This window comes from Marmota flaviventris, chromosome 1 (genome assembly GCF_047511675.1).
Source record: "Marmota flaviventris isolate mMarFla1 chromosome 1, mMarFla1.hap1, whole genome shotgun sequence".
NCBI classification, from domain to species: domain Eukaryota; kingdom Metazoa; phylum Chordata; class Mammalia; order Rodentia; family Sciuridae; genus Marmota; species Marmota flaviventris.
The window spans coordinates 200270390-200285180 of NC_092498.1; the positions used below are offsets into that span (position 1 = coordinate 200270390).

The 14791-nt window shown below is 41.8% G+C and overlaps 1 protein-coding gene across 1 annotated transcript in view; it reads right to left on the reverse strand.

Moving 5' to 3' along the window:
* The window catches only part of Ccdc13 (coiled-coil domain containing 13), a 51566-nt gene extending 37010 nt beyond the window's left edge, over nucleotides 1–14556 (reverse strand). The window contains exons 1-2 of the mRNA XM_027932036.2: nucleotides 14480–14556; nucleotides 198–423 (exon numbers count right to left, since the gene is read on the reverse strand). Of these exons, the coding sequence (XP_027787837.2) occupies nucleotides 198–418 (221 nt within the window). The 5' untranslated portion in view covers nucleotides 419–423; nucleotides 14480–14556. The remainder of the gene's footprint in view (nucleotides 1–197; nucleotides 424–14479) is intronic.
* Nucleotides 14557–14791: the final 235 nt, after the last annotated feature.

A 14791-nucleotide genomic window follows, 5' to 3' on the forward strand; every position in this document is an offset into this window, starting at 1 on the left:
ATTTCATATCTATTTACGTTCGCAGGAGCACAGCTTTATCAGATGCAACAGTCTTTAATAAAAACCTCTGTATCAAAACCACTTTCAATTTAAGAGGCTACATTGGGTCAAGCTGAGCTGCTGGATGCCTGCACCTGTTTCTCCCCCACCACCCCTACCTTATGTAATGTTCCTGGAGAGGTCAAACTTGCATTTACCTCTGCTCAAAGATGTTTTTCAAGTTTTGCTCCTCTGTGTGGAGAAGGTTGAGGCCATCAGAGATCTCCATGGATTCTTTTTGGTCATCATCTCTGCTTTCCTGTTCCTTTTCCTTTTCCCTCTTTTTCTCCATCTGCTGCTGTAACCTTCTGTGCTGCAGTTCCTGCATCGCCTTGAACTGGAGCCTCAAAGTGTCCTGTGAGCCTTCGTCGGCTGCCATCTTGCCTAGGAGTCAGCAAAGAAGCCTAAATCAAACTCCACACTGAGTACTCAGGTACACGGTCAGCCTTGTCTGCAGCCTGGAGTTTGTTGTTGAGCTTTGCCTGTGTGTCCATGTGTGTCCATGCAAATACTCAGGAGCCCCATTGCCACTTTGGATCATCTGAAACCCAAAGCTGAGCTGAGCCTCCTCCCCCAGCCCTGGACTTGCCACCAGACTGCACATGGCATCAGGATGCTCCCCATTATGCAGATATGATATTTGCCTGTCTCTTAAGTCACTGGCTCTCAACTCTAGCTGAACATCAGAATCTCCTGAGAGGTCCTAAAATAGAAGAATGCTTGGACCCTTCCCCAGATCAATTAGATCCCAATGTCTAGGAATGGGGCTATGCATCATGACTTCCTTTTCTCTTAAAATTGAGGTATAATTCACATACAGTAAAGTGCATAAAGCCTGAGTACACAGCCCAGTGAATCCCCCAGGTGTGTACTTCTGTGGTGACCCACTGCTGGGGCTTAGAAAATGAAACCTCCAACTCTGGTGTTTTGGACCTGCTGAGTTGAAAATATTTAAGAATCAAGATCTTTCAGGCCTATTCCATCCCCCACTCCCATCTCTTGGTCTTATTTCTACTCCATAGGCACAGGAAAGGGCTTTTGCTGAATATAGTATGTCACCCTGAAACTCATGTTGAAATTTAATCTTTGTTGTGAGGTACTAGGAGGGTAGAAACTTAGAATCTGACTGTGGTGGTGTTTAAAGGTAATACCTTTGAGAGTTGATTTGGATTAGATGAGGTAATTAGGGTAGAGTTCCCATGACTGAATTCTAGTAGCTGTATAAGAGGAGGGAGAGAGACCAAAGAGACGCATGTATACACATGCTCCCTATTTTTTGCCATGTGATGCCCACACCCCCTCAGACTCTGACAGCGAGAAGGTCATTACCACAGCCAAGCACAGTGGTGCATACCTGTAATCCCAACCACTCCAACTACTCAGGAGGCTGAGGTGGGAAGATTGTTGAGTTTGAGACAGCTTAGGCAACAGAGCAAGAGGCCATTACCAAATATAGCCTCTCAACCTTAGATTTCCAGCATTGTGAGTCAAAGTCAACTTCTTTTCTTTATAATTCACCCAGTCTGCAATATGGTGTTACTGGCAACAGAAAATGGACAAAAATACATGCATCATCCAATAGTCATACATCCTAATTCTCCATAAAAGTCATCCAATCTGTCCCCATATCTCCCCACAACACACACACCCAGTTCTCATTAGCATGCTTATAACCACCTCAGCCACTCCCTCTCCCTGGAACGATCCTCTCTCAGACATCCACCTCACTACTTCCTCTCAGATGTCATCTTGTCAGAGGCCCATCTCACATTCTATTGGAGAAAGCATCCCTGTCCTCACTCTGCATACCCCTTACTGTTTTTATCTTTCTCCATAGCACTCAGCTTCACTTGACTAATTTTGTATTTATCTGTTTATTTGTTGACTACCTGTCTCCCTCCCCACCATCTTCATCATGGTGGGCCCTGTGCATTGCTCACTGCCCTATCCTCAGTGCCTCTATCAGGGCCTAGGATATGGCAGACTAAATTGGTTCCTACGTCCTCGCTGCCCACTCCTCCTGGCCCCACTTGTAGTCCATCATGCACTGGTTGAGGGACTGGTTTCTCTAAAGTACAGCTTTGAACTTGACATGCCTCTTTGCAAAAAACAAAAAAATAAAACAAACAAAAAACTGAGATGCTCATTAGCCACAGAACTAAGTCCAAAAGCATTAAAAAAAAAACTTTGGGGTATTTGGCCTCAGTCTCTCCTTCTAGCTTGTTTTCCTTCCATAATGCTAAGTTCTAATTAGTTGTGTCCACTTGCTCCTTTGTCCTATATAAGCCCCCTGCCATAGGATTAAATCTTGCTGGTCCTCCTGGCCCAGCACTAATACCACGTCCTTTCCTGATCCTCCAGGAACAGTACTTTCTGCTTTAGCCATACCTTCCTGATACACCTATCTCTATTTTATGGTCCCACAACCTCTACCCAGTGGTTCTTAAACTTACTTCCATTATGAATCTGCAAGGATACAATCTAAAAATACTGATTCCCAGGTCATATCCCTAGAGAATCCGACTTTGTTATAACAGTCTGGATTTGGAGACCAGGCATGGAGCTTTGTAAGAGCTGCCCAGGAAGCTCTAACATGCTGTCTGTGGACTGAGCCCAGGGTTGGAGAAAGGTCTGGCTAAAGCAGGAGCTGGGACTATGTTGAAATTCCTCAGCAGATAGATTTGCCCAGTAAGAGAAATTGCACAGGAAACAATTAACTTGCAGGTCTGGTTTGTCTACACTTTGCGTGTTCCAAAGAAAGGTTTTGCCCTTGACTTGCTGCTAGGAAATAACCTCTAAACCCTTGGAATATCCTGCCTGGTTAAGAGTATCTTTCTTCAATTGAGGTCCTTGGAACACTCCAGATAGTCTGTGCTAAAAATGTGGGTGAGCACATGGTATCTGCTTGACCTCTGGAGGGGCTGGAGATTGAGTGACTAAAGTCAGCTATGCCAGTGGTCAGCCATTCCTTGGTGACCAGCTCCCAATAAAAACCCTGACCACCAACGTTCAGGTGAGCATCCCTAGCTGGCCATACTTGATGCATGTTGTCACACGTTGGTTTTAGGAGGAATAAACATTGTCTGCATGACTCTGCTAGAAGAGGGCAACTGGAAGGTTGTGCCTGGTGTCTCCTGGACTCTGGCTTTCTTCCCTTGCTCATTTTTATCTGTAATCTTTCACTATAGTAAAGCATAACAGAGTATAATATGATGGCTTTTCTAAGTTCTATGAGTTCTAGAAAAAACACTGAAACCCGTGAACTTCAGGAATCCTGGAATATTTCTATTAAAAGTGTTATAGTCACAGCCACCTCAGTGGGTTCAAAAAGATGGGGATACCCAAGGATATAATGTAAACATAACAACTAAACTCAATGTTTTACATTTCAGGCAAATTGTACTCCATGTTTTAAATTTAGGCAGGGATCAGCAAACTTTTTCTGTTAAGGGCCAAACTTAAAAATAGTTTAAGCTTTGTAGGCTATATGTTTTTTGTCACAATTACTAACACTCTGCCATTGTAACAGAAAGGAGCCAGAGACAATGGGTAAACAATGGTTATGGATGTATTTCAAAAAAACTTTACTACAAAAAGAGGCACTGAGCTGGATTTGAACCATAAGCCCTTAGTTTACCAACTTGATGTAGAGGAATTCACCTGAAAAAAATTTCCAGGGATTGAAGCAAACCCTATTTCAGTCTTTTATTTGAAAATTTAACTAAAACAGTTTAAAAATAAATTTATCTTTTGATTCCCCTTCTTTTTGTAGATTACAAGGGAGAGACAATCATATCCTTCAGTTTCCAAACTGCGTTACCTTGGAAAGAGAAGGGATGCGCTATTATTAATAATCACTCTTCATCAAAGCAGGCCAGGAAAACAAATTAGAGTATAAAATAGTGGTTCTCATTCCTGCTGCATACTGGGATAACTAGGGATTCTGAAGGTGCTGAGGTCTGGGTGCCATGCCAGGGATTCTGAAGTCATTGATAAGGGTAGGGCCTGGGCATTTGGATGCTGCTGGTTTGGGAGGCCATATTAGTAGGCTGGACTGAGCTGACAGCACCTGGAGTTCAAGGTAGACTTGGCTCTCAACCAGATATGTGCAAGTTTTCTAGAACCCTCCAGGACTTAATCCCTTCTTCAGTTAAGCAGGAGATGATGGTACTGAGGTTACAGATGTGCAGTGAAGGGCAAATGCAAAGGACAGTGTGAAAACATTTTGTCAACTATGGACTGATAGAAACAGTATCTCTCCCTTCCTGTTGGTTTCTTTGGAGGACTCCCTTCCTCCTCTACTTTATCCAACATCCAGATTCTTATGGTGACACTAGTGACCCACTAGCAGAAAGTCTTCCCTGGCTGCTTGGCCAGTAGTGACTAAATCCTAAAACACCACTGCTTCCAGCCTCTGTCCACATACCCTCACATCACAGGGTCACCTCCCTTGACCTCATTGTCCCAGGACTTTCCTCTCTAGATACCTGATCCCTCCTCCCTAGCAACTTGGGTCTTGCACATTTATCCCATTAATCCATTCTGTACATGACCATCTGGGACCTTTCTAAAACAAGATCTAAGTGGCTCCTGCCTCTGCAAGACCCTGCCAGGATTCACGGGAGGAAACTCTGGCTAGCCTGAAGGCTGTACGTATCCCACAGGCATTTTTGTTCAACTCTTACAGAGCACTGTGTTATGATTTGATTTTTTTGCCCACATTTAAAGATCTATAGATTTTAATTAAATCCATATTTGCAGATTCTTTTATAAGTTAATAGGTATGGCAGTACTGGGCCTATAGTCCACATGGTCAGCAGGCACTAGGCAGAAGGAATTCCCTCTGGACAGGGGGAATTCTTCCCACTCAATCACTGTCCTGGCCACTTTTGGAAGCAGCAGCTGGCACATCAGCTGCCCACTATCATTGCACATAAAGGTTCTTTATCTTACACCTTCTGGATTCACCCACTTTCATTTCCTACTGGTGCCTGAAGATGCCTGGGTTAGTGGCTCTTGCTAAGGATCAGGCTCAGGGGCATCTCAGGCTTTCTTCAGCAACTTCCCTGCCTAGGATGCCTCTCTCCTATTACCTGAGTTGGCTCTTTACCTTTCCACTAACTCCCACTTAGTCTTTAGGGTTCCCCTAGGGGCATTCTGTGGACTCTCAGAATCTTTTGGACATCCCCTGGTCACTATACCTCCAATATTATAACTACCTATAATTTTATTTATATTCCCTTTACAAAGAGGTCTCTTAAAGGCAGGGCCTTATGTCTTATTCATTTATTAATTCTCAGCATCTTGCCCACAATAGGCCCTTAATTAGTGTTCACAGAGCTATCACTGAATGAATGTAGCCAGTGCTCAAGAATGAGAGAAAATAAAGTTTGAAGAAGTAAATGAGTGAATGAACAACACAGTAAATTGTAAAGTTTTTTTTTCCTTTTCCACTCCCAATTTGCTCTTGAAGACACTGGAGAACCAATACTTCTTTGATGTTCACTGTGCTATGGGAAAATTACTTAATCTCTTTGCCTCAGTTTCCTCATCTGTAAAATGGTATGATAATCACTGTGAACTTTCTGAAGAGGTTTATAAGGATTGAGAGAGCACATGGAAACTACTATCTTTATCACCTTATGAAATGGTGCCCTTGGCCCAATCCAATCTCTGGAAGATGGACAGTCATGCTTGCACTCACAGGACACCTGTGGATCAGACCAGCCCTCAGGGCACTGGCATCTGCTCTGTGCTACATAGGAAGTCATTAGAGATTTGGATTTATGTGGTGTTGGCTGTGGCCAGGGCATCTGTCTGTTTTTAAAGCTCCCCAGGTGAGTCTAATATTCAGGAGAGTGAGAATGACGGTGGAAAGTGCACTGAGAGGCTGGTTGGGCAGGGATGCTACAGGAGAGGCAGGCACCTGTCAGCTAGTCCAGCCTGGCAGGGAGGGAGGAGGAAGAGTGCCTGAGTGGGAGCAGGGGGGTTTTCTGCTGGGAAAAGAGCACTGGCAGGCAGAATGTGGTGTGTGGGGAACTGAGAGAGATTCAGGATGGCAGGAGGTAGGGTGGAGATTTGAGGAGCTCTGGACTTCCTCCTGAGGTGCTGGGGATATTCAGAGGGTGCATACAAGATCACACTTGCCTTTCATGAAGCTGGAGGTCTAGCTGGGAGGGGGTTTCTGGAAAGGACTGTGGGCCGAAATCAGAGCTGTGGCAGTGCAGATGAAGAAAAGGGAGCAGGAACTGCCACCAAAGGACCAGAGGTGGTATGCAAAGGGGAAGGGGAAGTCTAGAGGGCTGAGGCCTGGGTTTGAATGCCTGGGGAGATGGTGGGCTCTGGCAGAGAAGCAATTTCCAGGCCGCAGGCAAGGTAGGTGGTAGACTGTTGGGCTTGAGACCGTGGGCCTTCCACATGGAGAGGGCGTGTATGCAGCTGCTTGGGTGGGTTTGAGCTCAGGAGAGAGCCTCAGGTAGCTGAGACCAAGGGTTTGGAGAGAGTGTAGAGTGAGAAGGGTGTGGCAAAGAAGGAAGGGGAAAATAGAGGAAGAAGAGACATCTGGGAGCAGACATCTGGGAGAGGTGAGTAGATGTCACTGGGTAGAGATGGGGACAGATGTGTGAGCCTGATTAGGGCAGACACCATGGAGACAGGAAGCTGTGGTTAGGAGCAGTGGGAGGGTGGAGGCCAAGGTCTCCTCAGAGATGGACCCCAAACCATATTCTTCCCTTTCTTCCTAAGCATCTTAATTGTAAGTCAAGGACAAAAGGATCTCAGTGGGGGCTGCAGACTTCCAGGTCAGAAAGGAAAATGTCTGCTTTTTCAAAGCACATAATAACACTGAAGGTAAATTTTTCAAAGTGCACCTTGACCCTATGTGATTCCTGATAAATCCATGACAATGTAGTACACATCAAAAACAGGTTCAAAGATGTGCCTGTCATTTGGGGGAATTCAGATAAGTGAATGGAAGGCTTTTGGTCACGTTCTACCTGCCCTGAAGGTAGACAGTGTTGTGTTCATCTTTGAATCTCATCTCCACAGTACAAGCCAGCACATGCACACGTTGGGTACTAAATTAGCATTTATGCCATGATGAATAAACAATCCACAGCAGCAATTTTGACACTAAAGCACTAAAAGCACTCAACTTGAATCCATTAGCTCATGTAGAATGTGGGTCAAAGAATCAATGTGCAAATATTTATTGGTGCAACAGAGTTATAGACAGAGCTCTGTTCTTATGGAGCTTATGGTTTGGCAGGGGAGCAGACACTGATCAATTGACTATGCAGGTAAGTATACAGAGCTGTGATGCTCTGAAGGAAAGGTATGTGGTGCTGAGACTCTTTATCAGGGGTCTGGGGACCAGGAGGACCTCCCGAAATGAGAAGAGACCTGATGCACATGCAGGAGCTAACTAGAAGAACATTTGGGGACAGAGAGGCAGCAAGTGAAAAGTCCTGTGGCAAAACTGAACAATGGCACTGACCAATTTTTTGCACATCCAAACCATCAGCAAATTCTCTTGGTTCTTTCTTCAAAACATATCTAGATGCTGAACACTTCTCCACCTCAACCACCCTAGACCAAGAAGCATTGTCTACTTGGACCATTACCATAGCTTCCTAAAGCAGACTCTGTATTTACTCTTGCCCCCACCCCATACTCCAGTCTCAGCACCTTAGCCAGGGTGACCCTGCTACCCCTGGCTGAGACCATGCTTACCTCAGTACAAAACTAGAGCCTAGTGTAACCTGGCTCCCCTTCCAGCGCCCACTGCATTATCAGGGATGCTTGAAGCTCACAGCCTTCTGCACGGACTGCTCCCTCTACACTCTTCTCCAGTCATTCACATGGTTCCTTCCTTGACCTTGGATAGGTCTCCACTCATGGGGTATCTTCTCAGGATCACCTTCCCTGATCATCCTAGTTAATGCTGCATCCCCTCCCCTCCAGTCTTTCTCCCATGGGTTTAGTTCCCTTCATTGTATTTTTCACCATTTGACCTACAGCACAGCTGACCCATTCACTGTTTTTTTCCCACAAGTATGTAAGCTACCTGAGGACACATATTTTTATCTATTTTATTCATGGCTGTATTCAGCACCTGTGACAGTAACTGGCACATAATAGGTGTTCAATAAATATTTTCAGAACAAATTAATGAATTTGGTTTTCTTTAGATCACCATCCTTAGTAGTCAACTAAGGCTATCAGTAAGTAATTGTGACTATAAAGAGGCTATCTTTAAGTAATTGTCATAAATGCTTACATAAGTATAATACCTTAAAACCACTCTTAATAATATTTGTGCCTTCCACTTGTGGTACTCTGGGGCAGGGCCAGATCTTGTTACTTGCTCTAGACTTAAGTAGTAGAAGCTGAGATGCAGAGAAGTTCAAAACTTAAGGCTAACTAGAATTTCTGGTCTCTGATGTGACATGTAAAAAGCTTAGAAGCTGCGGCTCCCGTCCTCAAAACAAGAAGAAAACTGAAAAAATGGAAAATTGATAGTACTTGGATCTATCAGAGAACTGTGATATATGGCAAACTGAGCTGACAACTGGAAAGACAGGTGCATGCAGAGAATCACAGCCTACAGGGAATAGAAGCTCACAGCTAGAGTCAGTATCAATAGGGACACTTTAAACTGTACCTGATGACTTGCTGGAGGCTCAGTGTAGATAGCTTAGGAGTTTAAAACTTGAAGGGGTCCAGCTTAGGAGGCCTTCATACTTTCATAAGTTTTACCTCTAAGGACCCTACCAGGTTCTCACTATGAGGTCACAGGGAAGCCCTGACATACTCTTGGCAGGGAGAAGGGTAAAGTAACCATTCTGAAATATGCCTAGAGCTCTCTACTAGGCTCCTTAATGTGGACTGCCTTCAAGGGACACTATTTTATCAGAGTTTAGTTGACTGGAGTTTACTAAAACCTAATAATAGATTCAGGAAGGGGAAACACCCAACTCAGGCTCACTAGGATAGAGCTCTCTTTGTACGACTATAGAATGCTCCCCCTTCCTCCATACTTAGCACCACATCAATAGGATTCCTGTGTAACAGAGGGTTCCAGTTAAAGAACCATAAGCCTTGGACCCTATTTACAGAGTTTTTAGGAAAACCCATACAGGAGGGGAGACAGAAACAAGGACAGCAGAGGAAATTTTAGTCTCTTGACACCACAGCTACAGCAAATAACAAATATAGCCTAACTCCTAGCCAGATAAACATAAAACCTCACACTAAAGCCCTGTCTACCTCAGTTTAATTTACCTAATAGATCATGTCTGTATCTCAGTAAAAAATTTATCATGCATGGTAAAAGGCAAAACAAACAAATACAACAGTCTGAAGAGACAAAGAGAGCATCAGAACCAGAATCAAATATGAAGGCAATTATGGGAATTATCAGACCAAAAATTTGAAATAACTATGATCAATAGGCTAAAGGCTCTGATGGAAGAGGTGAACAACATGCAAAAACAGATGGTTAATATAAAAAGAGCGATAAAAACTAAGAGAGATTACATGGGAAATTCTAGAAATCAAATATACATTAATGGAAATGAAAAGTGTCTTTGATGAACTTATCACTAGATCGGCCACAGTGAAGAAGAATCAGTGAGCTTGAAGATGGGTCAAAAGAAACTCCCTGAACTAAAATGCAATGAGAAAAAGAATGAAAAATAAAGATAAACAAAACCCAGAAGAGAATATCCAAGAATGGTGGAACAATATCAAAAGTGTAACATGCAGCTGGCAGAAAGAAGTAAAGATACACTTGAATAAAAGAACACCATCAAACAACTGAAAGCAATGGACATTTATAAAATACTTCATTCAATGACAGCAGAACACACATTCTTCTCAAGCTCACATGGAACATTCACCAAGACAGACCATATTCTGTGACATAAAACGAATCTTAACAAATAAAGATATCATATGAAGTAAGCTCATAGGCTAGAATGAAATTAATTAGAAATTAATAACAGAAAAAAGTCTGGAAGTTCCAAAATATGTGGAGATTAAATAACATACTTCTAAATAACACATAAGTCAAAGAAGATGTGTCAAGAGTAGTTTTAAAAAATTCTGAACTAAATGAAAATAATGACCTTATTAAAATTTGTGTAATGCCACAAAAACAGTGCTTAGAAAGAAATTTATAGCATTGAATGCATATATTAGAAAGGGTGAAAGGTCTAAATTGGTCATTTAAGATTCTACCATAGAAAACCAGAAAAAGAAGAGCAAATGAAATCCAAAGTAAGTAGAAGAAAAGAAACCATAAAAGTCAGAGCCAAAAATCAATGAAATAGGAAACAGGAAAACAATAAAGTAAAAAACCCCAAAATTGGTTCTTTCAAAGCATCAGTAAAGTTGATAAACCCTTAGCCAAGCTACTCTCTCCAAACCTTTCAAAAACAAAACAAAACCCAACCCAGAAAAACAGCGTAAATTACTATCAGAAATGGAAGATGGAACATCACTACTGATTCCATGAACATTAAAATAATAGTGGAAGAACAACTTGATGCCTACAAATCTGATAACCTAGATGAAATGGATACAATCTACCAAAACTTACATGAGAAAAAAGATTATCTAAATAGATTTATATCAATGAAGCAAATAGAATTAATAAAAACCTTCCAAAACAGAAAATATCAGGCCTGGATGTTTCACAAGTGAATTCTACCACGATTTCAGGAAAATGATACCAATTTTCTACAATCTGTTCCAGAAATAGAAACAGAATATTTTCTAACTCACTCTAACTTAATATCAAAATAAAGATATAAGAAAATAATTACAGACCAATAGCTCTCATGAACATAGATGCAAAAGTCCTTGAAAATTTTTAACAAATTGAATCCAGGAAGATAAAAAAAGAACTATACACCACAACCAATTAGGGGTTATTCTAGGTGTTCAGAGGTGGTATAAATTGGAAAATCACTTTATGTAATCCATCGCTTCAACAGGCTAAGAAGAAAAAATCACATGATCATATTAATAGATGCAGAAATGCATTTGACAAAATCCAGTACCATTCATGACAAAAACTCTAAGCAAAATATGAATAAAGGGGAGTTTTCTCAACTTGATAACGAACATTTGCAGCTGGGTCCAGTGGCATACACCTGTATTCCCAGTAACTTGGGAGACTGAGGCAGGAGGGTCACAAGCTCAGCACCTTAGCAAGATTCTGTCTCAAAATTAAAAGAAAAAATTTAAAAAGGGCTGGGGATGGAGTTCAGTAGTAAACTGCACCAGAGTTCAATCCTCAGTACAAAACAAACAAACAAACAAAAAAACAAAGACAAACAAACAAACAAAAAAAACAACCCAAACAAAACCCTATAGCTACTATTATACTATTGTACTCAATGATGAGAAACTAGATACCTCCTCTTAGACTGAAAACAGGCAAAGATGTTCCTTCTCTTCACTCTTATTCAACATAATATTGGAAGTTCTAGCTAATGGAATAAGACAAGAAAAGGAAATAAAAGATATATAAGTTGAGAAAGAAGAAATAATACTTATCCACAAATGATATGATTATCTACGTAGAAAATTCTAAAGAATCAATAAGCGCAAATTCATAAATTTCAGTGAATATAGCAAGGTTTCAGATATACAAAAGTCAAATGCCTTTCTATGTACCAGCAATAAGCAATTAGAAATTGAAATGAAAAACAACTATTTACATTAGCACAAAAAAGATTTAAATATGTATAAATCAAACAAAATACCTACAAGATCTATACGAAGAAAACTATGAAAATCTAGAAAAGAAATCAAAGAACTAAATATATATGTATCTCATATTCATAGGAAGAATCAATATTGTTCAGATGTCATTTCTTCCCAACTTGATATACAGATTCAATGTAATTATAATCAAAATCCCAGACAGTTACTTTCTGGATGGCAAAAAGTTGATATTAAAGTATATATGGAAAAGCAAAAGACCCAGAATAGCGAAAATAATATTGAAGAAGAGCATTAATCAAGACAGTGTACTATCAGTGAGAGAACAGACAAATAAATCTATGGAACCAAATAGAGCCCAGAAGTAGACCCACATAAATAGTCAACAGCTCTTTGACAAAGAAGTAAAGGCAGTCCAACTGATAAAAGACAGACTTTTCAACAAATGGTACTGGAACAAATGGACATCCACATGCAAAAAAGAAAATGCATCTAGACACAGACATGTCTCAAAAATTAACTCAAGCTAGGAACACAACTGAAATCCTAGTGTCTTAGAAGGGTGAGGCAGGAGGATCTCAAATTTGAGGCCAGCTTCAGCAACTAAGAGAGGCCCTAAGCAACCTAGTGAGACCCCCATCTCAAAATAAAAAATAAAAAGGGCTGAGGATGTAGCTCAGTGTGAAGTATCCCTGGGTTCAACAGCCATTACCAACCACCCCTTCCAAAATGAACTCAAAATAGATCATATATCTAAATGTAAAGTGCAAAACTATAAAACTTCTAGAAGATAATATAGAAGCAAATCTAGGTGACCTTGTGTTTGGCAATGCATACAGAAAATCAAAAGCATGATCTATGAAAAAATTTGATAAGTTGGACTTCATTAATGTTAAAAAACTTATCTGCAAAAGACACTGTTAAGAAAATGAAACAGAAAAGCCACAGAGTGTAAGAAAATCTGCAAAACACATATCTAATAAAGGAATGTATCCAAAATATACAAAAAGTTTAATAAGAAAATATCTTGTTAAAAAGTTGGCAAAAGTTCTGCACAAACACCTCAAAGAAGATATGTTAATGACAAATGAGCACATGAAAAGATGCAAAAGATCATAGTTTATTAGGAAATGCAAATTAAAACAACAAGATACTGCTATGTATCTTTTGGACTCATCAAAATCTAGAACATTCATTTATTGCTGGTGGGAAGGCCAAATGGTAATGCCATTTTGGAAGATAGTTTTGACAGTTGTTTTCACATAGCTAGAGATTTACCATATGACCATATTTACCCAAATGAATTGAATACTACTCCATACAAAAACCTTCACATGAGGTGTTTATAGTAGTTTTATTTTTCATCATTAACCCAAATCAGAAACTACCAAGAAGTACTCTCATAGGTGAATGGATAAACTGGTACATTCACACAAACCATTGTTCAATGGTGAAAACTGAGCTATCAGGTCATGAAAAGACACAAAGGGAACTTAATTAGAATATACTGTATGATTGCAGCTATATGACACTTGGAAAAGGCAAAATTATATAAAAATAAAAGATCAGTGGTTGCCAGTGGTTGGAATTGGGGTAAAGGAATGAAAGTGGAGCCAAGGAGGATTTTAGGGCAGTGAAACTCTTCTGTGTGATACTGTAATGATAGATACATGGCATTAGACATTGATCATAACCCAGAGAACTGTACAACATAAAAAAGAATGCTAATATAAATTATAGATTTTAGTTAATGTTTTTCAATATAAGTTTATCAATGGTCAACAAATGTACCACACCCATGGAAGAGGTTGTTTAGAAGCAAGGAAATGGGGGTGGAGAATATATATGCAAACTATTTTCTATTCAATGATTTTGTAAATCTAAAATTGCTTTAAGAAATGGTTAATTTCGTTCTTTCTTTTCTTTTTTTTTTTTTTTTTAAGTTAAAGCTGCATGGAAAGAACTCTCGGCTCAGGAAGGACTTAGAGCCATGGGGTAGGGAGAGTGATATTTACTTAGGAGTCCTGTGGAGAAGCAAGGTCTTGAGACTGTTGAGTGCATAGGGAACAGGGACCAGTGAAAGACTGAGTCCCTTGTAGTCACCCGCTTCCCTTGCCCCACCAGCCTGCCACTTTCTTTCCTCTTTCTCCCTCCCTCTCCTGCTTTTAAAAACTATGTTCTCTTTGATATTCCCAGGGGTGACAGGGTGATGCCTCGAGACGCCTCATTTAGGCACTGCTGGACAATGCCTAGAGGAGTTGGGTGGAGAAGTCTAGTTCGCCGGGTTGGAGTCCCGCTGAGTCCCTCTTCCGGTCCTGACAGGGTTAGGGAGGGAGGACTGGGATAAGGGGCTTGGATGCCACCTGGTCGCGCAGTTCCCGCTGCACCCTTGGAGCGATGGAGACTGCTCCTGGCAGTGCGCGGAAGACAGCGCGGGTCAGGCGGACCAGAGTTCGAGTACCACCCACTATGTGTCTCTGGGCAGGCGACCCCCCGGCGCCGCACTAACCCTTGTACCGAGCGGAAAATCAGTGTCTGTCGCGGGTGGGGACTGGGCGGAGGTGAAGATTCACGGGAGGAAGGGAAGAGACTCCGCTCGGCGCGGGCGGGTCTGGCCAGCGTGTGCGCTCGGGCTCGGGTCCTGCCCCGGCGGCTGCGAGCTCTACCGGCTCCGCCCGGCCCGGGCCCTGCCGCCCTCCCAGGCACTCACAGCGGTCTCTCTCCTTCTCCCTTCTAGGGTCGCCGGGCTTCGTCACCTCTTCCGGACGCGTGCAAGCGCTGCCCTGGCAACCGTCACCAGGGAAACCAGCAACGTCGCACTTATGACGTTATCACTGCTCTACGGGGGCTCGAGAGAGCCCTTAAGCTCTGAAAGTGACAGAGGCGCTGCGCCGCGTGTTGAGGTGGTAGCAAGTAGACATGGACATTGGCGCGGTGAACTGGGTGGAAGAGGTCGTGGAGTCCCTGCGACTTTAAATTGTCTGAAGTGTATTTAATTTTTTTTTTTCTGAACTTGTGGTTG